The sequence below is a fragment of the Oncorhynchus nerka genome, linkage group LG16 (genome assembly GCF_034236695.1).
Source record: "Oncorhynchus nerka isolate Pitt River linkage group LG16, Oner_Uvic_2.0, whole genome shotgun sequence".
Taxonomy (NCBI): Eukaryota; Metazoa; Chordata; class Actinopteri; order Salmoniformes; family Salmonidae; genus Oncorhynchus; species Oncorhynchus nerka.
In genome coordinates this window covers 31,206,489-31,231,157 of record NC_088411.1, presented here as the reverse complement: position 1 = coordinate 31,231,157, position 24,669 = coordinate 31,206,489, and the positions used below count along the sequence as shown (strand labels likewise).

Genomic DNA, 24,669 nt, shown 5'->3' with positions numbered 1-24,669 from the left:
AGTAGCAGCACGGTCAGGTGGACTGGGGACAGCAAGGAGTCATCATGTCAGGTAGTCCTGGGGCATGGTCCTAGGGCTCAGGTCCTCCGAGAGAGAGAAAGAAAGAGAGAATTAGAGGGCATATGTGGGGTGGCCAGTCCTCTTCTGGCTGTGCTGGGTGGAGATTATAACAGAACATGGCCAAGATGTAAAAATGTTCATAAATAACCAGCATGGTCGAATAATAAGGCAGAACAGTTGAAACTGGAGCAGCAGCACGGCCAGGTGGACTGGGGACAGCAAGGAGTCATCATGTCAGGTAGTCCTGGGGCATGGTCCTAGGGCTCAGGTCCTCCGAGAGAGAGAAAGAAAGAGAGGAGAGAATTAGAGAACGCACACTTAGATTCACACAGGACACCGAATAGGACAGAAGTACTCCAGATATAACAAACTGACCCTAGTCCCCCGACACATAAACTACTGCAGCATAAAATACTGGAAGCTGAGACAGGAGGGGTCAGGAGACACTGGCCCCATCCGAGGACACCCCCGGACAGGGCCAAACAGGAAGGATATAACCCCACCCACTTTGCCAAAGCACAGCCCCCACACCACTAGAGGGACATCTTCAACCACCAACTTACCATCCTGAGACAAGGCTGAGTATAGCCCACAAAGATCTCCGCCATGGCACAACCCAAGGGGGAGCGCCAACCCAGACAGGATGACCTACCATCAGTAACACGCTACGCCGCCAGGGACTCAAATCCTGCAGTGCCAGACGTGTCCCCCTGCTTAAGCCAGTACATGTCCAGGCCCGTCTGAAGTTTGCTAGAGTGCATTTGGATGATCCAGAAGAAGATTGGGAGAATGTCATATGGTCAGATGAAACCAAAATAGAACTTTTTGGTAAAAACTCAACTTGTTGTGTTTGGAGGACAAAGAATGCTGAGTTGCATCCAAAGAACACCATACCTACTGTGAAGCATGGGGGGTGGAAACCTCATGCTTTGGGGCTGTTTTTCTGCAAAGGGACCAGGGCGACTGATCCGTGTAAAGGAAAGAATGAATGGGGCCATGTATCGTGAGATTTTGAGGGAGAACCTCCTTCCATCAGCAAGGGCATTGAAGATGAAACGTGGCTGGGTCTTTCAGCATGACAATGATCCCAAACACAGAGCCCGGGCAACGAAGGAGTGGCTTCGTAAGAAGCATTTCAAGGTCCTGGAGTGGCCTAGCCAGTTTCCAGATCTCAACCCCATAGAAAATCTTTGGAGGGAGTTGAAAGTCCGTGTTGCCCAGCAACAGCCCCAAAACATCACTGCTCTAGAGGAGATCTGCATGGAGGAATGGGCCAAAATACCAGCAACAGTGTGTGAAAACCTTGTGAAGACTTACAGAAAACGTTTGACCTCTGTCATTGCCAACAAAGGGTATATCAACAAAGTTTTGAGAAACTTTTTGTTATTGACCAAATACTTATTTTCAACCATAATTTTCAAATAAATTCATAAAATATCCTACAATGTGATTTTCTGGATTTTTTTTTTCTCATTTTGTCTGCCATAGTTGAAGTGTACCTATGATGAAAATTACAGGCCTTTCTCATATTTTTAAGTGGGAGAACTTGCACAATTGGTGGCTGACTAAATACTTTTTTGCCCCACTGTACCTGTGTAATTGCGCACCCAGCTCAGTCGGGTACTTCGATGTATGACATTTGACATTGTCCGACTGGCTCGAGTTCATTTGCACGCAAATCATACAATGATGGAAAGACCTATGTGTTGTCCTGGTTAATGCAGACAGAAAATAGTTTCTTTGCCTCAATTTTGTACTGCATATTGAATATAGTTGCAGAGTCCCTGTAATTCTAGATTCAGATCATTCAGGCGAGGGTAAAACAGTTGTGTGAGAAATGCGTCATTATGCAAGCGGTCAGGAAAAAATCGAGCTCATCTCTCAATTAAAAAAAATAAATAATACTTGATAACCAGCGCACTTCTGAATGTTAAAGCTTTACATGGTCGCTGCCCATATCATTGGAGCAGCGAGAGCATTCTGCAGAGAGAAGAGATGGAAGAGAAGAGGGGTGACTGCTCGGAAGCGGAATTTATGCGCTCTTGACAGTTGGGGCAGTTGAGTCTCATAGCAACCAAATAAACAAGTGACGTCACCTGTTCCTCGGTCTGTCATTCCTGAAGGTTTGAGTCATCAGTCTGGACTGCCTAGCACTGCTGCACCTTATTTAAACACACACTCCACATGTATGACATACACTGAGAAAAGTGTACACACCCTTGCAAGCTTAATTTGGCTACAACTGCTAGCATTAACTCCCAGACACATACTAAACCTAGGTAGAGGGAGAATTTGCATGTAGTGGCGAATGTATCGGCAATCCAAGAAACAGTTTATGCCTAGTTGCACAGATATTTGGCAGTTGTCATAATTCACAATAATGAACTGTGATTTATTGCAATATTTCATATGGGGGTAGATTTCTATTCCAGAGAACAGTTTCTTCTAATGGTCTTTTGTAATAGAAAGTAGTAAATGGAATCTAGTTAATGCCTACTGTTTCAAAAAGGCTTACGTGGGCCTACTCATGTCTACGTGGACTTGTTTAACATTCAATGAAAATAACACTAAGGTGTCCAGTCAAACGTATATATGAACCAATTGGTAAAATAATGTTAATTGTGTAGATACTATTAAGAAAACAGATGTTCCAAACCTCATGTCTCAATAATAATCCATTAAGTCATTTGAGATTTTAGCCTTTTAGGATGGCCAAAATTAGGGTGACTAAATCAGGGAGGAAAAAGACCAGAAAGTGGTCATATCTAGAAAATACCCTTGCTTATCTTGGTTGGATGCTGTGCGACAATTAACTGATAGGCTCACTGTTGAACTCGTCATTTTTTTCTTCTCTAATCCAATGGACATAACAATAGAGGTAAGATGGATATCGATTTGAGACAGATATAGTATTTTCATAGTTTAGTATATGCGTTTCATATTAATGCGAAATTCCTGTTAAGATTTTTTCACAAAAACAAATCTGAAATGTCCACGGAGCACTGAGCGTACTTCAAGCTTTTTATTTTCTAAGCCTTTTACATTTAATTCAGCTCGTGCGACCCACTGTTTTGCAGACTACCACCACAACATGTAAAATCCTCAAGTTGTAGCCAGAAAGCGGCACCGCTCTGTCAATAGGGCTTGGAATTGCCAGGACCTTACGATAACGGTACTTAGGTGCCAACACTGTTATTTTTTTTTTAAGTATTGCAATTCGAGACGGTGACTTTTTCATTGCGTTTTGATGTTCCAAACATATTGCTCCCCTTCTGTCTGCAGAGGGACAAGAAAGCCATGAAAGAGTTCTGATCAGCCATTAAAAGTGATGAACCAATTGGCTCCCTAATTTTGAAAGATGGGGAGAATAACCTAATGAAGAAAAGATACTGACATTTTGGTGCAGTTATAGCCATCTAGCGCAAAAATAATATTGCTATACTGTCAAAACTATGCGTCACGATATTGTATAAAAAAATGTATATGCTCTACACTGTCCACAGATATCCTATGATATTACGTTCTGAGTTATAATATGAAAATCTGACTGTCCTGTTTTTAAATGACTGTTTAATTCCATGAATATGCATCAAAGGTGTGATACAGATTAGAGCTGCATGATTTGGACAATATCTAATTGCTAATTATTAGTGATGCACCGATATGACATTTTGTCCGATATCCAATATTTTCCTTGACAAAAAAACGATGCCGATAACCGATATTTAAATGTTTTGCACCCTTTTAAGCATTGTAGTACAGTTAAATAGTTAACACACACATGGACAAAGCTAAAGTCTAAGGCACTGCATCTCACTGCAAGAGGTGTCACTACAGTCCCTGGTTCGAATCCAAGCTGTATCCCCGTCCGTGAGTGGGAGTCCCATAGGGCGGCGCACAATTGGCCCAGCGTCGTCCGGGCCGTCATTGTAATAAGAATTTGGCTTGCCTAGTTAAATAAAGGTTACACACACACCACACTGACCAAAAAGTTATTTTGTTAGCATTTACGCATGTCCCCCTTACCAGTAAAACATAATCCAAACCTTTTTCTTTCACTTACTTGCTGTGCTGTTACGTTGTTCTGTCGTTTTGTTCTCAACCAGGATTTCTATGGAACGCCGTTTGGCTCTTTGTGTGTCAAAAGAGATGCACGTCAAATAACACTTTGACCAATCAGGACCTGAATATGATAATTTAACACGTTTATACATTAATGTAATTATTACACTGATTACACTCACTCGTATTTCATGTCACAATGATTAATCGATACATATGCTGGTCATGAAGAAGGAAAGCTAGCTAGCTCATGGATGCAAACAATGTTCTTCCCCCCCAAAAATAGCAAAATGACATCTGTTTCAGTAGCTAGGTGTCATTTAAAATAACCCTAATTTATAAGACACTACTTACTTGATTGATGGTGGTTGGACCCATCTATGTGAAGCTAGCCACAATAAGGATTAGCCGCAATAGTGGGCTTTGCGGTTAGCCTTCAAAATAAAAGTATGGCATAATTCTATTTGTTTTCATTTGCATCACTGTCAATGTCATACTTTTATTTTGAAGGCAAACCGCAAAATCCACTATTGTGCCTAATCTTTATTGTGGCTAGCTTCACAACACATTACCCAGTCCGTTCGAGCCTCACTAGCCAGATGAAGCTAGCTTGCTGCTTATAACGTTAGCTTTGGGAAATAGGGTTAAGTAAATGGCTAGCTATTTATTTTCATGACCTGAAGTTCAATTTCAGTAGGCGAACAACAAGTGGCAACCTAGCTAATACTTACTCACAAGGATTCCTAAATAATGAATAATAATGAAAATGATTGCAGTTTCTACTGGTCATCGTTTTCAGGTTGGTTGTATTGGTGCTAAGCTAAAGCTAGCTACCCCAGAAGTTGCGGTCGAACAAATTATGCATTAATTCCAACGCGGTATTGTAAACACATCGTTTGTGGCCGGTGTGTTTGTTATAGTTTTTTTGTACAGCTTTGACAGTACTATTGTATCTTTTTTAGACAGACTCAAACGGTGTTCCATAGCATGTATGTTGTGACGCTAATAGCAGTGATGTTATTACTGTGTAACTCCGGTAGGGCAACATCTGAAAAATAGCACACTTGGTAGTGTGTACTGGTGCTTAACCAGTCAGCGAAAGCCAACATCATCCACGACAGATAACGGTTGATTGTCAAGGGCAATGAATTCCATTATCTTGGCTTTTAAGGATTTCAACTCTTTTTGAGTTCTCGCTGAAATGTTCTTACTCTTTCAAATGACTGCTCGACTTGACTGCTTGATTCACACAGCAGACATTGTGGGCTAGGTTAGGAATGCTGTGTTGCACGTGTAGCACAATTGTCCGTGGCATCGTCAAGTACCTACATATAGGTATGCACGGTAGTTTTGAAATCTGTTTTTAACATTGCCGTTAAACTAGACATCGGGCCGATACTGATGTTGGCATTTTCAGCTAATATCGGGCAATTCCGACATGTTCACACACGGATATATCGTTCATCCCTACTCATTTTTTTTGGGGGGGATATTGTAAGTGTGATTATGAATTTCGATTCTCAAACACGTCAGTGAGAACTTGGTTATTTCATCAGACATGGTTAAAACACGTGTTGAGTTATTAAATTACCCAAGTTAAATATTTATTCAGGCAGCCATAGGCTACAGATGGAATCGGAAGATTATAATAGTGTAATTATAAGTGGAAGTGCCTTAACATGTAACACACAGCCTACTGATTTTTAAATCTAGTCCAGACATTCAATGCGATGACTAACACATTTGCACCGTTATCGTTACACACAGTTTCTGCTCCTTATTCAGGTCCCAGGTGGTTCATTTCATTTATGAAAATAAATGCTAATTAATATTGTTCCATCGCATCTCCTAAAAACGTTTTCAATATAAGTCTAAAATGATAGTCTAGAAACTAAAGCTTTGGTTGTCTTCCTCTCAGGCTTCCATGTCTTCTCCCTGGACCTCCTCAATGTCCACCTCTTGACCGTCAGTCAGACTCTGAGGCCTCATCTTCACTGTCACAACCCAACCTTGTTGAGGATGGCCCGTTGTCAGGCTCAAAAAGCCAAAAATGTGTCTGGATGGCCACCAATTTTTCAACCCTTGTTTTGGTCATCCTATTGCGTGCTTTGGTGTAAGTGTGTGTTCCCAAACAAGGACCAGTTGCGATCTGAGGTGGCTGATGTTGGTTGGATTTGGAGGATGATCGTGGGGAAAGAGCCTCAGATCCACAAAGTCCTCTCCACCAGGTGGCTGATGAGAGGTTGGCACGACTGCCATATTGCATCTCCATCCCAAAGCCCTTGCTTGGAAGTGTACTTCGCCAGATTGCCAAGAACCTTGCCCTCATCCTTGCTCAAACACGCTTTTTCAGTACTGCCCACACATTTTCAATAGGATTGAAGTCAGGGCTTTGTGATGGCCATTCCAATACCGTGGCTTTGTTGTCCGTAAGCCATTTTGCCACATCTTCTAAGCATTTTCCATTTGGAAGACCCATTTGCGACCAAGCTTTGTCTTCCTGACTGGTGTCTTGATGTTGTTTCAATATATCCACGTAATTTTCCTTCTCATGATGCCATCTATTTTGTGAAGTGCACCAGTCCCTCCTGCAGCAAAGCACCCCCACAACATGTCACCCCCGTGCTTCACGGTTGGTATGGTGTTCGACACGCAAGCATCCCCCTTTTTCCTCCAAACATAACGATGGTCATTATGGCCCAACAGTTCTATTTTTGTTTCATCAGACCAGAGGACATTTCTCCAGAAAGTATGGTATTTTTTCCCCATGTGCAGTTGCAATCCGTTGTGTGGCTTTTTATGGCGGTTTTGGAGCAATGGCTTCTTACTTGCTGATATAGGACTCGTTTCACTGTGGGTATTGATACTTTTGTACCCGTTTCCTCCAGCATCTTCACAAGGTCCTTTGCTGTTCTGGGATTGATTTGCACCTTTCACACAAGTACGTTCATCTCTAGGAGACAGAACGCGGCTCCTTCCTGAGAGGTATGAAGATTGCACGTCCCATGGTGTTTATACTTGTGTACTATTGTTTGTACAGATGAACGTGGTACCTTCAGACGCTTGGGAATTGCTCCCAAGGACAAACCAGACTTCTAGAGGTCTAAAAAAAAAAAAAAAAAAAATCAGAGGTCTTTGCTGAATTCTTTTGATTTTCCCATGATGTCAAGCAAAGAGGCACTGAGTTTGAAGGTAGGCCTTGAAATACGCCCACAGGTACACCTCCAATTGACTCAAATTATGTCAATTAGCCTATCGGAAGCTTCTAAAGCCATTACATAATTTTCTGGAATTTTCCTAGCGTTTTAAAGGCAGTCAAATTAGTGTTTGTGAACTTCTGACCCACAGGAATTGTGACTAAATTGCAATAATCTGTCTGAAAAATTACTTGTCATTTACAAAGTAGATGTCCTGACCGACTTGCCAAAACTATAGTTTGTTAACAAGAAATTTGTGGAGTGGTTGAAAAATAAGTTTGAATGACTCCAACCTAAGTGTATGTAAACCTCCAACTTCAACTGTACATGTTTTTAAAATGAAACATGTATGGTAACAGGTGAATTAACACTCCTCAGTTAGCATGATCAAGGAAGCTAAAACCCACATGGTAGCAAAAACTCGCAGAAATTGTTAAGTTAGAAATGATTTAATCACTTTGCTGTAGGCTACTATTTACTAGTTAACAAAAAATGTGTATCATATAAGATATATTCACCCCACCCAGTATTGTAATCAAAACTTACCAGAAAGCATGTAGTCCTTGGCTCAGACAGTGTAGTGGTGTGGGCTCAATAGCATCTCATTAGTGTGCAAGATCTTGAGAATCAGCTGTCCATGTGATGGAAGAATGCACTGTGCATGCAGAGGGTTGCAATACCATTGAATTGGGGATAGTTTGACCAAAATATGCCACAAGACCTAGAATTGCCTTATGTATCCCGCAAAGGTTCACTGTTATAAGTTTAACGTTTTTGGTGAATTTAGGCAAAATTCCCAGGCTTAACCTGTTGCTTCTACCCGGGACGCTTGCGTCCCAACTAGAGCTCTGGAAATGCAAATGCGCTACGCTAAATGCTAATAGTATTAGTTAAAACTCAAAAGTTCATTAAAATACACATGCAGGGTATCAAATTAAAGCTACACTCGTTGTGAATCCAGGCAACAAGTCAGATTTTTAAAATGCTTTTCGGCGAAAGCATGAGAAGCTATTATCTGATAGCATGCAACACCCCAAAAGACCCACAGGGGACGTAAACAAAATAATTAGCATTTCGGCGTTACACAAACCGCACAATAAAATAGAAAACATTCATTACCTTTCACCATCTTCTTTGTTGGCACTCCTAGATGTCCCATAAACACTATTTGGGTCTTTATTTCGATTTAAATCGGTCCATATAAAGCCTAGATATCGTTATATGTAGACTGTGTGATAAACGAAAAAAACATCGTTTCAAAACGTAACGTCATTTTTTTAAATTCAAAAAGTCGACGATAAACTTTCACAAAACACTTCGAAATACGTTTGTAATGCAACTTTGGGTATTAGTAAACGTTAATAAGCGATAAAATTCATCAGGAGGCGATGTAAAGATCATTAGCTGTCCGTCTGGAAAAATGTCCGGCTAGAAACTCAACGAAAATATCCGGTCCTAGACCATAGGAGATACGGTGCCCTGCATGTGTTTGACCAAGAAAAAACTCGAAGGGAAATGACAAGACTCTAGACACCGTGTGGAAGCTGTAGGTACTGCAACCTCAGTCAATTAATTGTGGTTCACGTTTATCAATGGGTTCAAGTAGCGCATGGATATATTTTCCCCATTTTCAGTGATCAGTTTTTCCTGTGCTTTTCGATGTAAATGCCGTTCTGGTAAAGCCACAGCAGTGATTTAACCAGTTTTTTAAACGTCTGAGTGTTTTCTATCCACACAGACTAAGCAAATGCATATACTATATTCCTGGCATGAGTAGCAGGGCGCTGAAATGTTGCGCGATTTTTAACAGAATGTTCAAAAAAGTAGAGGGTCGACTGAAGAGGTTAACTTCCATTGAAAATTTCCAAAGATTTCCTGGAAAATTTCCAACCCTTTGCAACCCTTTTTCTGACACTCTGAAGCTCTTTCTCTCCTCACCAGCATCTAACAGCTCACTCTAAGTGGGGATGCTTGTGATTGACCAGCATGTACATGCCATGCAGAGAGTGAGATCGCGCTTGTGATTTGTCAGCGTCCTTTGTATATTTAGAGTGAACGAGCGCAGTCTAGTGCATCTCATTGGAGTAGGTACCGTACTCAATTTTTTGTTGTTGTGTTAACCTTGTCAAAAAAAGTTAATGGCAGTCTTGCGATATGCATGTTGAACGTCATTATCACAATTTTGTTTGGAATTAGATTAAGACTGATCTACTCTCCCACCACTTCTATTTTTAAACCCATATGCTAAGAGCATGCATCTGGACACATCTGACACACACACTGTTCTGGCATATAGGAAGCCCAATGGCTTGCAGCAGGTGTCGGTCTGGATGTCCTTGGTTTCTCCCTGGGAACAGAACGAAGTGTGTGTGTGTAGATGTAGAGAAGGGTCAGTGTGTGTGGAGGGGGTGTCTCTTGGTGAGGCAGATGGGCAGTGGGTCCCTGTGGCTCTTTGTGTGTGCTTGCGCGCTCCCCCTCTCTCCATGCGTCTCTTTATCTCTCATTGAAAGGCTTTGCCCACTAATTGTCGGATTAGTGAAAGCGATCCACCAATGCCCCACTGCACCCAATCAACTCACACACACACACACACACACACACGTGTGGGGGAATGTCTTTTAATCAGTTGATCAATGGAGAGGCACATGGCGTTGCGGTCGACCAGACAGATGGACTGCAGTGCGGATGTTTAGGACCCATTTCCCCTCTATTGTTTTTACCTCCTCTTTCCCGTCCTATTAAAATCCCTTCCTAAAAGGTTTAGAGGGACAAAGCTGTGCTGGCAGGGTCATCTTTGAAGACATGTGCACCCTCCTGCGTTGTTCATTTAGGTTTTTTTCTTTTAGTTTCTTTAACCAAAGAAGTGTGGAAGTGTTTAGAGAGCTTGGTTGGTTACGCACACACACACACACACACACACACACACCCCTACTGCAGTCAGTCAGTATGACCTCAATCAGCCTATCTCTGGCACAGACAAAACAGGCTACTGAGTGTTAGATTATATATGGCCTAGTAGTCCAATGTTCAGTTGCTTGACGTGTCCAGCGTTTCAACCTTTTGACATCACTACATTGAATGAATTTGAATAACTTTTTGAGTTTACCTAATGGCAGAATTTGGTGATGTTTTTGAGGTGCAGAATTTTAGTCTGGAGACCGTTACTGCTGTCACCCCATAACATTGTCAGCATCATTGCTTTTTACACACCAGAGGGCAAGTGAGCCAGCCGGTGGCTTTATGTGATCTTTAGGTTAACCTTTTTCAACTTTGACCTGGTGCCGTATGGCTGCACCCCCTCCCAATCCAGCAGATGGACTTTACTAGCCTTTCTTCTGAAATGTGCACTTGTTCACGCCTCGTCATTGATTTAGGAGAGCAATCTGCAGTTAGTTGAGGCCAGTTTCACGGTAACGGAATTCCACTGAGACCCTTTCACTTTAACATGTATATCAAACAACATTGATTTCAAAGTTTAACAAACCATAGAACTCTATGCACAATGACTACTTTTAATTTTCACTGAAAATATTACAAAAAAACATTCACAGGAAGTACTCTGCAGATACAAAGTTTGGTAACGGAGTAAAAAGTTTTACGTTAATTCTGTTTCCATACTTTTTCAGTAAATGTTTAAGCGTAGCTTAACACTGGTCGGAGTAAGCAAGTCTCTGTTTCAACTGTGACTTCATGCTGCAGGTTAGACAGGTCGAGTGGCATTAAAAACCTCTAGATACTACCCATCCCGGGTCCGGGAGCGTTGTCATCAACTGACACAAATTAGCATAACGCAACGGACATAAATATTCCTAGAAAATATTCCTATTCATGAAATCACAAGTGAAATATATTGAAACACAGCCTTTTGTTAGTCACCCTGTCATCTCAGATTTTGAAAATATGCTTTACAGCCAAAGCAAGACAAGCATTTGTAAGTTTATTGATAGCCTAGCATAGCATTATGCCTAGCTAGCAGCAGGCGACCTGGTCACAAAAAGCAATCAAATGAAATCGTTTACCTTTGATGAGCTTCGGATGTTTTCACTCACGAGACTCCCAGTTAGATAGCAAATTATTATTTTTGTAGGCGAAATAGCTCCGTTTGTTCTTCACGTTTGGCTGAGAAATCGACCAGAAATTGCGGTCACGACAACCCCGAAAAATATTCCAAATTAGCTCCATAATATCGACAAACATGGCAAACGTTGTTTATAATTAATCCTCAATGTGTTTTTCAAATATCTATTTGATAATCTATCAACCGGGACTAGTGGCTTCTTAGTAGGAGAGAGGGAAACAATGGCCGTATTTGTCCTCTACGCACAAAACACTATGAGAGACTTCAGCTGACCACTCACGCAATGTTGACGTTAAGGCTAATTTTTCAAAATAAAAGCCTGAAACTGTATTGTGACACTAGACACATTAGGGAAGCCATAGAAAAAGGAATCTGGTTGATATCCCTTTCACTGCTCAAAAGGGACGCAGAGGTTTCTAAATAAGAGTCACTTCCTGATTGGATTTTTCTCAGGCTTTCGCCTGCAATATCAGTTCTGTTCAGTTCTGTCACAGACAATACGTTTGGGAGACTTTAGAGTGTTCTCTATCCTAAGTTGTCAATTATATGCATATTCTAGCATCTTGTCCTGACAAAATAGCCCGTTTACTTTTTGGATGTTATTTTTTCAAAAATGGAAATGGTGCCCCTTAGATTGGACCATTGCTAAGACGGTAAAATAAGAAAGAGGCTTGCCTTGGCCATGAAGGACCACCAGTGGACTACTGAAGACTGGAAGAAGGTCTTATGGACCGATGAATCTTTGAAGTCTTCGGCTCATCACACAGGGTTTCTGTACGTCGCCAAGTAGGCGAAAGGATGGTTCCTCAGTGTGTGTGTGTGACACCAACTGTCAAACAGAGTAGGAAGTGTGATGGTCTGGGGCTCTTTTGCTGGATCCAGAGTCAGCGACTTGCACAAAGTGAGTGGCACCCTAAACCAAAACGGCTACCACTTCTGCCCAGTTCATCCCAAACTGTGAAAGTAAAGCAACCTAGAAGTGCAACAGTGTTGAAGAACTTTCTGAACAATATCTGATTTTCATTGTAGAAAGAAGTGTTGAATGCCACGAGTGTGTTCGGCTGTTATGTCTGCAAAAGGTGGCTACTTTGTGTCAGAAATGTAGATTACATTTTGTTAAATAAAAAGATTCCATAATTGTTTATTTGTTCTATGCTTTAATTTCAGAGTACATTAAGACATAACTGTGAATTTCACCTTCATTTCACTTATTTTTCTTATATAACTTTTGACCGGTAGTGTATACTGAACATAAACGCAATATGTAAAGTGTTGGTTTCATGAGCTGAAATAAGACCCCAGAAGTTTTCCATACACACAATAAGCTTATTTCTCTATTGTGCAAAAATGTGTTTACATCTGTTAGTGAGCATTTCTCCTTTGCCAAGAGAATCCATCCACCTGACAGGTGTGGCATATCAAGAAGCTCATTAAACAGCACGATCATTACACAGGAGAACCTTGTGCTGGGGCCATAAAAAGGCCACTGTAAAATGTGAAGTTTAGTCACACAACACAATGCCACATAAGTTTCAGGTTCTTCAGGTTTTCTTTCCAGGTTTTTCACAACTGCAGACCACGTGTAGCCACGACATCCCAGGACCTCCATATCTGGGCTTCTTCACCTGCGGGATTGTCTGCGACCAGCCACCCGGACAGCTGAAACTGGGTTTGCACAATCGAAGAATTTCTGCACCAACTGTCAGAAACACTCAGGGAAGTTCATCTGCGTGCTCATTGTCCTCACACGGGTTTTGACCTTATTGCAGTTCTGCGTCGTAACCAACCTCGGTGGGCAAATGGTCACCTTCGATGGCCACTGGCATGCTGAAGTGCGCTCTTCAAGGATGTATCCTGTTTCCAACTACTGGGCAGATGCCAGACCGCGTGAATGGCTTTGTGTTGGCGAGCGCTTTGCTGATGTCAATGTTGTGAACATTGCCCCATGGTAGCGATGGGGTTATAGAATTGTCAGGCATAAACTACGGACAACGAACACAATTGCATTTTATTAATGGCAATTTGAATGCACAGATACCGTGATGCGATCCTGTAGCCCATTGTCGTGCCTTTCATCTGCCGCCATCACCTCATGTTTCGGCATAATACGCGGCCCCATGTCGCAAGGATCTGTACACAATTCCTGGAAGCTGAAAATGTCCCTGTTTTTCCATGGCCTGCATACTCACCAGACATGCATACTCACCAGACATGCCACGCATTGAGCAAGTTTGGGATGCTCTGGATTGACGTGTACAACAGCATCTTCCAGCTTCTGCCAATATCCAGCAACTTCGCACAGCCATTGAAATGGAATTTTGTCCCACTACTCTCCACAATTAACAGCCTGATCAACTCTATGAGAATGAGATGTCGCGCTGCGTAAGGCTAGTGGTGGTCACCAGATACTATTTTCTGATGCACGCCCCTAGTTTAAAATTAAAATAAAGTTCTGTGACCTACCGATGCAGATCTGTATTCCCAAATCCATAGTTTATGGCCTAATGAAATGTATTTCAATTGACTAACTCAGTAAAATCTTATTGTGCGTTATTTTTTTGTGTGTAGTTTGACTCTTTTTAAAATGTATTTTATTTTTTATTTATATACTTTTGAGGAATTTATTTAGAACTTTTTTTTGTTCTGGCAATGACAACAAAGGGCAGACAGTCGTCATCTGACAGGGATAATGTGAAGACTTGTGGTCATCCAGGAGAGACGTAGACCAGACAAGCGACTGGTCCAACAGAAGTCTTGTCTCTTGGTGCAGGCGGCTTTCCCGTCACAAAGTTGCTTGAGGTTACCAGACCAGGGTAAATGGCACGGGGCTAGTGCAGGCTGTGAGGCAGTTCTGGAAGAGGGGAGCCAACAGGATAAGATGGTGGCGCTCCCCCTGCCCAGGAGCACCTCAGCAATGAGGGCCTGTAAGGTCCCTAGAGGAGCAGGAGGAGTCCTCTTGACCCCGGTACATTGTCAACTGAGGACACCAGGACTGGAGACCTCAGCGCCGACACGGCAGAGCTCAACAAGGACCCTGGGACTGGCTACTTAGGTGGCTGGACCCACTGAGCAGCAATGGGTGGCCACTGGAAGGGATGGACCCAGGCAAAGGGACCAGGATCAGGAGGTTGGGCAGCCGAGCTTGACAAAGGTCTCAGCACGACAGACGGTAGATGTTTGACTGCAGGTCTCGACCAAGGTCTCGGGTCTATTGACCGCAGGTCCCCAGAGCTCGACGAGGGCCTCCGCAATGCAGATTGTGAGGCCGCCCCATCAGCAACAGGAGTTGAGGTTGGCTATATCTTCACAGCAGTGACGGACAGATAAATGCACACCTGAGCAGTAGAAAAAAACAGAGTTAGTGACTTGGGGCCTTACTGGGCTGTAGATTGTGAGCTAGGGGAAGTTAGACCTATCTGGAAAAAGAGCTCTGATACTCATACAGGAAACTGTGGGCCTAGCATAGCAGGAAACTGTGAAACCACTAGGTGATAAGGGAACTGAAGGCTAATATGATCTGGACCTACTGGGGCTAGTAGAGCAGAGGCTTTAGCGTCTCCTACGACAGGACACTGAACACCTTGGACAGGCGGGTTCCCCACTGGGATGTCAGGAGGATCCCCCCCATGGGGACGTCAGGAGGGTCTGGACAGCGGACATGGACCAAGCCACTGCAGCAAAGGGGGCTCCCAGGGCGGTGGCTCCCAGGGAGGAGCTTGGAGATTTCTTTGGACAACAGCAGGCTGGATGTCGAAGGTAGGGTTAGGCAGGTCCCACCAGACCGGGACCGAAGAGGTCTGAGTGGACTTGGCATGCACAGCAGCCGCAGGCAGGGCTCCCACATTATGGACCAACTAACATTTGGCGGTGTCTACTGGAGTAGGAATAGGGTGCTCTCTCAGGGTGTCAGCTCCGCCGTCCCTGGAGAAGGCTCAGTAGGAGCACAGTGGTATGGCGCTCATCCAGGATGAGCTCAGGGAGCTCGTTTGTCCCTGAGGAAGGCTGTAGGTTTTACTGATCGCAACCAGGCAGGGAGGTGAGTATTGGTCTTGGGTCCAGAATGGGTCAGCAGAACCTCTTGTCATTGGAGACAGTGATGGCATCACTATGGGAACCAGTTGAGAATGTGAGGCAGGAGCTGGTTGGAACACAGTGGGGTGCTCCCCCAGGGTGAGCTCAAGTAGCTCCTCTGTATCTGGAGTAGACCGTAGGACTGCTGTGGAGACCAGTTAAGACTCTGCAGCAGGAGCTGGTTTAAGCACAGTGGTGGGAGTGTATAGCTGAGGCTCCATGGTAGGAGCGGGTGTATTAGGCCCCACTACTAACTCAGCTGGAAGACGATTGGGTGCTCCCTCTGGGTGAGCTCTGGTAGCTCCTCTGGCCCTGGAGAAAGCTGTAGCACCTCTGTGAGGGACTCCACAGCAGAGGTCGGATCTGAGATCGGTGCTAAGGTGGAAGGGCAAAGTGTCTCGAGCATCTTCTGATATCTGGCATTGCTGAGCTGGTCGCGCTGGCGCCGCAGAACCTCCGTTCTCCCCCTCTAATACCGCTTGCAGTTGTAAGAAGAAAGAACTGTGGACGGACTGACTGAGATGGTCAGGTGCTAACTGACAGTGTCCATCAGGTAAGTACTAGCTAAAGTGGACTGTAGGAGCCATCAATCTTTCTGACTACTTTAGCGCATCAATCTCGTCACACTGGCTGTGTAGACGCAGTGTGTCCGCTCTGGTTGTCACCATAGTTCCATGCTCCCGGTGATCTCTGGGGCAGGTTCGACGCTGATCCTGATAATATCCGATATAAGTTTGATGCTAATTTTGGCAATCTCTGGTTGAGGTTAGCCTGTGGTGGGAACTCTGAATTAGCAACCAATGAAAAGGCTGATGCTCTGTCCTCTTCTGCTGGTCAGCCTGGTGGCAAGTTGGACCGGTGATGAGTCATTGAAGGGGTAGGCGGCCACTTTGACTGGAGTATGTCACATCTCGATTTCTCAATAGAACCCTCTAGCAGCTCTCCCTCGTAGGAGTGGATGTGTGTGGTAGTCTGTGCCTCGACTCTTTGCCGTAGTAGTTGTAATCAGTGAGATATTGTGGCGGGTGATCCAGTCGGCGCAAACTTACCATCTTGTGGAGGCTCTTCTCTGTTAACTGGCATCCTTGGGCTCTAGTACTCACTGTTGTATCCAGCTCGTAAGGACCATGAACAATAAGGGTAGGGTTGTAGAGAATCAAAGGACCATGATTGTAATAAGAAACCTTTACGTGTTGACTTAATACTGGTAGCAACCACTACAGAATTTCTGGTCAGAACAAGGATGAGGCGGCTGTCCAGCTTGAGGCGGGTTTAATGGAAGATGTCCACATTCACACACATCTGACCACTCATGGTTCAGATAACTGAGAATCCTATCCAGTGATAACTGACATTAATTATGGGTCTAAAAGGAAAGAGGAGAAAGAACTTAGGCAAGAACACTGCCATAATAGGAATAAAGACTGTACAAGCTAGCGCAGCCAAAGTCCAACAGCGCATGCTATACACTACAGCATAAGGCCTAGTCACATGGCAATAACCTACAAAGGCTAGGGAACTTGTAAACATGCTGAACGTAGGTAAATGAACAGTACAAGAGTGTAGGTACATCTATATAACAAAGAGCATGAGGAATTTACACGAATAGAAATTAGCCTAGCACCACAAATAACTAATGCTAAAACCGCTAACATCGCTAATAAGCATGCTAAATACCAATGCATTCTGAATGAGAACCGCTAGCGGGAGTCCGAGCTAGCTAACAAGCTCAACATAAATGGTCATTATAAACAGCCATAGGCAATAGCTCTTTTTGCCTTGTTGTTTACAGAGCTACGGCACTTACTTGTAGATACACGCACAATCAAATTAACGGCAAAGGAAATGTCCACGAAATAAAAGGTAGCAGGAGAGCAAAGGGGGTTTATCCGACTTCTGCCCTGCCTTGCTAGGAGTCCTTCTGAACGTCCCGTAATAGAGGCTGCTGACTGCCTAACATATATTGACTGGTGTGACCTTTACTTATAATAAACTAAATTAGTTAGAACCTTCTGAATGGGGGCAAAGCTGCATGGCAAAAAACACCAGTAGAGCGTGCTAGAACAGCTGACTGAAGCAGTAACATAAATTAATGAAAATGCTATTGTTACAAAATAATGTTTTGTGTTCTACTATTACCTAAGACCTTCATAAATGCAACCAAATTATACATTTTGCAATGGCATACAGTGCTTTCGGAAAGAATTCAGACACCCTTTTTCCAAATGTTGATATGTTACTGCCTTAATCTACAATGGATACAATATTTGTATGTTTGGAACCACCAAGACTCCTAGAGCTGGCCACCCGGCCAAACTGAACAATCGGGGAGAAGGTCCTTGGTCAGGGAGGTGACCAAGAACACGATGATCGCTCTGACAGAAATTGAGAGGATCTGCGGAGAAGAATGGGGCAAAATTAATATAAATTTATAAATATAAAATTTAATATATTTTTAGAATAAGCCTCTAACGTAACAAAATGTGGAAAAAGTGAAGGGTCTGAATTTCTGAATGCACTGTAAATTAAATGTATTAATTACACTGTTATAATTTTGGAGCCCGAATTACTGCTCATTAGCTTCAAGGGGGTCCCTCGAGGTTCAGCGGTGCTAGTGTTAGTGAAAAATCTGAGTCTCAGCGAAATACCTTTCCGGGGGAATGCCCTACAGTAAATGTAAACGAACACTTTATAGCCTCAAAACATTGTGAAAACTTTCATATCATGGATGGTCAGTCCTTGCATCCATAGTTCTATGAAGTTGACTGGTTCCATTTCTCCAGCGCCATCCCACAGCCTTTTACTGAAACAGTGGTAGGGACTTTGCTTTGTTGTTTTAACTGTGGAGTGCCCTTTAACACCATAGACTTGTAAGTATTGGCTGGAGAGTTTATTTTCCCAGCATTGTTACATTTCACCATTGTTAAATCCATTTAGGAAAGTATCGAAGCAAAAGTGTGGAGAATTGGTATACATCCCTACTGGTGTATACAGGGCTACTATTTCCTCTGCTCGTGCTCAGCCAGAACAGTGATGTTCCTAGTAGTGAAATGTGAACCCCCATAAACAATTGTCCTGGGTCTGTCTGCCTGGCGGCCCTCTTGGGGGGGGGGGGGGGGTACAAAGCCCCCAGAAATCTGGTATTGTGCCCTATTACCTAATGTAGGAAATATGGTGCCATTCCATTACCTATGTAGTGCAATAATCATGTTTACCTTATATTAGTGAAAGACTGGCTGGGGAGTGGGGATGTGAACACTGAAAGCCCACCACAGCCCATTATCCTGTGTATGTCTGGCCCTCTGGTCATACACAGCACTGCTATTGATACAGCAGAACTTCTACTGTTGGAGCCAGTGGTGGCTGCCACCCGGAAGGCTCCAGACCAGATAGGCGTCCTAGTCAAACCACTCATCAGTAAGATGTGCTTTGAACAGACAGTCAGTCACCTCTGCAGTTAAAGGGATAGTTAGACATTATGGCAGTAAAAAATCTACTTACCCAGAGTAAGATGAACTCATGGATACCATTTGTAGGTCTCTGTGTGCAGTTTTTTCCCCCACCTTTTATTTAACCAGGTAAGCAAGTTGAGAACAAGTTTTCATTTAAAACTGTGACCTGTCCAAGATAAAGCAAAGCAGTAGTTACACATGGAATAAACAAGCGTACAGTCAACACAATTGAGGAAAAAAATAGTATATACAGTGTGTGCAAATGGCGTGAGAAGGTAAGGCAATAAATGGGCCATAGTAGCAAAGTAATTACAATTAAGCAGATTAACACTGGAGTGATAGATGAGCAGATGATGGTGTGTAAGTAGTGATACTGGTGTGGAAAGAGCAGCAAAGTAAATAAAAACAATATGGGGATGAGGTAGGTAGATTGGGTGGGCTATTTACAGATGGACTATGTACAGCTGCAGCGATCGGTTAGTTGCTCAGATAGCTGATGTTTAAAGTTAGTGAGGGAAATCTAAGTCTCCAGCTTCAGCTATTTTGTTTTTTTGCAATTTGTTCAAGTCACTGGAAGGAAAGGCGGCCAAAGGAGGTGTTGGCTTTGGGGATGACCAGTGAGATATACCTGCTGGAGCGCGTGCTACGGGTGGGTGTTACCGTGATCAGTGAGCTGAGATAAGGTGGTGATTTACCTAGCATAGACCTATAGATGACCTGGAGCCAGTGGGTCTGGCGACGAATATTATGTAGCGAGGGCCAGCCGACTAGAGCATACAGGTCGCAGTGGTGGTTGGTATAAGGCGTTTTGGGAACAAAACGGATGGCACTGTGATAGACTACATCCAATTTGCTGAGTAGAGTATTGGAAGCTATTTTGTAGATGACATCGCTGAAGTCGAGGATCGGTAGGATTGTCAGTTTTACTAGGGTAAGTTTGGCACGGCGTGAGTGGCGGAGGCTTTGTTGCGAAATAGAAAGCAGATTTGTTTTTTGGTTGGGAGATGTTTAATATGAGTCTGGAAGGAGAGTTTAGTCTAGCCAGACAACTAGGTGTTTGTAGTTGTCCACATATTCGAAGTCAGAACCGTCCAGAATAGTGATGCTAGTCGGGCGGGCGGGTGCGGGCAGCAAACTTTTGAAAAGCATGCATTTGGTTTTACTTGCATTTAAGAGCAATTAGAGGCCACGGAAGTAGAGTTGTATGATATTGAAGCTCATCTGGAGGGTAGTTAAGGGCCAGAAGTATACAGAATGGTGTCGTCTGCGTAGAGGTGGATCAGAGAATCCCCAGCAGCAAGAGCGCCATTGATGTATACAGAGAAAAGAGGGCCCAAGAATTGAACCCTGTGGCACCCCCATAGACTGCCAAAGGTCTGGACAACAGGCCCTCTGATTTGACACAGCTGGAAAGAAGTTGATGGTAGTTAAGTGAACCATTGCTAACTCTTAAAGCGTTAGCATGTTTCAGTTCGGCCAGCGCCTAGCCGAACCAAACAATTGTGTCGCATACTCCCTTGAATGACCTTTGCTTGAGAAATGAGGGGGAAAAAGCTGCAACTGTACTGTTTGTCCATTTTTGAGATGCCGTAGCCAGAATACAATGCCTTGAAATAGTCAGAATGTATCCACTATAACTCAAGAAATCTGTCACAATATATGCACACACTCTACCCAACTGTTTTGGCATGGAAGCATGCAGATGCCCTTAGGGAATGTGCTTGTCTCCTTTCATGAACGATTCGATACTTCTAGATTAGGGAGGCACCGAAATGACATTTTTGGCTGATACCGATATCTGATATTTTGCTTGCCAAAAAATTTAAATGTAGCTGCCTTTTTAAGCATTCTAGTACAGTTAAATAGCGCACACACACAAATTAACCACAAGGTTATTTTGTTGGCATTTACGTATGTCCCCATTACCAGTAAAACATAATTAAAACCTTTTTATTTCACTCACTTGCTGTTCTGTTTTGTTGTTAATTTATTCAGTGTCATCCAGGATTTCATCATACATGTCAAGCAGCGAAGTTTCAGCGTGGTCTGTCCGTGGGCCTCTTCTCCTCGGTGCTCACTGTGTCAGTGTCCAGCTGTATCTGTAACATTTCACATAAGCACTGTTTCTTGTCTGCATCGAAGTCATTTGTACCTAGCATCGAGCATGGTGGCGACAGAGGCTCAGAATGCCACCAAATCACTTGTTTCACAGCCTCCAGTAGATTACTTTACCAAGTTAACCTGACGGTCTGTGTTGTTGAGCAGGCGTTTCAATGCCATGAAAGTGTATCACGTCTGCTACAGACGCAGTTGAGCTTATTTCTCGAGTCAGTTGTTTTGAATGGAGCAAGGAGTGTTCATATTTCAAACATGTTCTGAAATGCCATTGAAATGGCAGCAGCAGTATGAGAACCAGCACATTCTTGAGCATGCAATACGGCTTTCCTCAGTACAAAGTCCTCGTCAATCCACTGTGCTGTCAGATTCAATGCTCATGGGGCTGACATCGCTGGTCTAAATGTCAGTCGTGAAGCTAATCGCAGTGACACCCATAGCAAAGTAGCTCATGGATGTGAGTTTCAAAATGACTGTGTTATTCAGGAAGGACAACATCTGAAAAATGGCGCCTACTTGGTAGTGTGTACCGGTACTCAACCAGTCCGCGAAAGCCAACATCATCCACGACAGATAACGGTTGATTTGTCAAGGGCAATAAATTCCATTATCTTGGCGTTTTTTAATGGATTTCACCTTTTTGAGTTGTCTTGCTGAAATGTTCTTACTCGTTCAAATGGCTGCTCGATCCACACAGCAGACATTGTGGGCTGGGTTTGGAATGCTGTGTTGCAAGTGTAGCGCTGTATTTGTTTTGTGACATTACATCATGTACCTACGTTTTATATATGTATGCACGTCAGCTTTGACATCAGTTTTGCACATCGGCATTAAAGTAGACATTGGGCCAATGTTGGCATTTTTTGAAAATTTCAGCCGATTCCGATATGTTCACCGATATATCGTGCACCCCTAGTCTAGATGCATGGCATATGATACATTTTAGTTTTAAATGTTTTGCTGCGATTTGGTTTAACTAGGAGAACAAATTGATGCAATACAATATTGTTTTTTGCATGAACACATTCTAAATATCTGCTGCTGATTGGTGCTCATGAGCTGGACATCTGAGCTGGAGCTGTCTGAGATTACTTCTCTAAGTTGAGCCAGTTAATATATTGCAGTTTTGGATTTTACCCCTGTCTCGAAAGCAAATGGTTTAGACTGTTTGGAATTTTATGGAGAGATTCTCCCACGCCTACCAATGAATGTGAAATTAATGCTGTCCTTTATGAAATTACCCTGTTCATGTAAAAATGACCAAATACGCTGACTGTTTAAAGCAGAACTAACAAAACTATTTCTTACGGTGACCCTGAACCCTTATCGCTAGTTGGATCTGAGTTGTGTCCACTCCGGTAGGCTACTCTGTTTAAACCATCTTATAGAGCACATTTGGTAACAATGCCCCAGGAAAATACATTCGTCACTCAACCAATAAAGTCTATTATTTGACATTGCAAAAGCCATTTTACAAGCATCTGAAGGCTGATGGTGCCAGATGTACGAATAGCCTATTAGAATAACAGGGAAAGGCCTACCGCTCGTTGGCGTGACCACCTTTTATCTCCCACACTTTTTTTTCAGATTTTCTTTTCACTCACCACACCCCTCATCTCCACAGGAGGTTTTTCATTGCAGATACTAGATTAGTTTCCATAGAATCCACACTAAACATAACCCTACTCTTTCCCACAGGCAGGTCAATCCCTCAAAAGATGGTTCGGCGCATCAGAGCTGCGAGGTGGAAGACTTTTGGTACGAGCCCAGCGAGGAAGAGGAAGCTCTGTACGGCACATCACCCCCCTACACCTCCCGGCAGATGAAACGCATGTCGGGGAAACACCAGAAGAACAGCCAGGCCAGGTCGGCTGGACGCTCCCCCGTTGGACACTCTCCTAACAAGAGTAAGTTGGGGGGATAAGATGGAGGCAGTGGTCACAGAGTCCCGAGGGGACAGGGGTATCGTGTGATAAACATGTTAGGCAAACGCCTTGTTTGCAGATAAACGTGACAGATAAACATTAACCCAATCTACCTGTTAAGGACAATTTATACCCTACGTAGACGGACCCTGCAGAGTGCAGTGTTTTTGTCACAAAAGAAGTGGGTCCTTGTAGTGCGTTCCAACATTCGACATACTTCTGTGCCACATGAAAATTGTAACGCGCTGTATTATTCATTGAGTAGCTGTGGGGGCATTGTGTAGGCAATGAAGCTTGCTTGGTTCCTTGATCTATAGGCTATGCATCAAAGTAGCCTCTTGCATTGATAAGCAAATATAATCTCAGCTACTATTCAAATAACAATGTAACTTCATTAGAATAACTAGTGATTCCAGGCTGGCTATTTGTAAAAACCACTGCGAGATGTGCTTCTCCGCGACCAAAACATTACATTCTACTTTTAGCTGATATGGTAACTAATACATTCAAGCAGCATATTAAACTGGGATATAATGTTGTAGATTACACTGGCAAGTAAAGACTATATTTACCAAGGCATATTATTTACAGTTGAAGTCGGAAGTTTACATACACCTTAACCAAATACATTTACCTCAGTTTTTCATTCCTGACATTTAATTCCTGACATTTAATCCTAGTAAAAAATGCCCTGTCTTAGGTCAGTTAGGATCACCACTTTTATTTTAAGAATTTGGAATTTCAGAATAATAGTAGTGATTGATTTCAGCAATGATTTCTTTCATCACATTCCCAGTGGGTCAGAAGTTTACATACACTCAATTAGTATTTGGGAGCGTCGCCTTTAAATGGTTTAACTTGCGCCAAATGTTTCGGGTTACTTTCCACAAGCTTCCCACAATAAGTTTTGGCCCATTCCTCCTGACCGAGCTGGTGTAACTGAGTCAGGTTGATGGGCCTCCTTGCTCTCACATGCTTTTTCAGTTCTGCCTACACATTTTCTATAGGATCGAGGTCAGGGCTTTGTGATGGCCACTCGAATACCTTGACTTTGTTGTTCTTAATTAATTTGGCCACAACTTTGGCAGTATGCTTGGGGTCATTGTCCATTTGGAAGACCCATTTGCGACTTAACTTTAACTTCCTGACTTATGTCTTGAGACGTTGCTTCAATATATCCACATAATTTTCCTGCCTCGTGATGCCATCTATTTTGTGAAGTGCACCTGTCCCCCCTCAGCAAAGCACCCCCACAACATGATGCTGTCACCCCCGTGCTTCATGGTTGGGATGGTGTTCTTCGGGTTGCAAGCCTCCCCTTTCTCCTCCAAACATAACAATGGTCATTATGGCCAAACGGTTAGATTTTTGTTTCATCAGACCAGAGGACATTTTTCCAAAAAGTACCATCTTTGTCCCCATGTGCAGTTGCAACCCGAAGTCTGGATTTTTTTTTTTTTATGGTGGTTTTGGAGCAGTGTCTTTTTCCTTGCTTCGCAGCTTTTCAGGTTAGGTTGATATAGGACTCGTTTTACTGTGGATATAGATACTGTTCTGGGATTGATTTGCACTTTTCACACCAAAGTACGTTCATCTCTAGGAGACAGAACTCGTCTCCTTCCTGGGCGGTATGACGGCTGTGGTCCCATGGTTATTATACTTGTGTACTATTGTTTGTGCAGCTGAACGTGGTACCTTCAGGCGTTTGG

General features: G+C 43.2%; 1 protein-coding gene across 3 annotated transcripts in view; it reads left to right on the top strand.

Annotated features, from left to right (window-relative positions):
• LOC115144388 (mitogen-activated protein kinase kinase kinase 4-like) overlaps positions 1-24,669 on the top strand; it is a 101,220-nt gene that overhangs the window by 18,768 nt on the left and 57,783 nt on the right. For all 3 annotated transcript variants that reach the window (XM_029685397.2, XM_029685398.2, XM_029685399.2), the window contains exon 2: positions 22,734-22,942. In XM_029685397.2, coding sequence (XP_029541257.2) covers positions 22,734-22,942 — 209 coding nt within the window. The remainder of the gene's footprint in view (positions 1-22,733; positions 22,943-24,669) is intronic.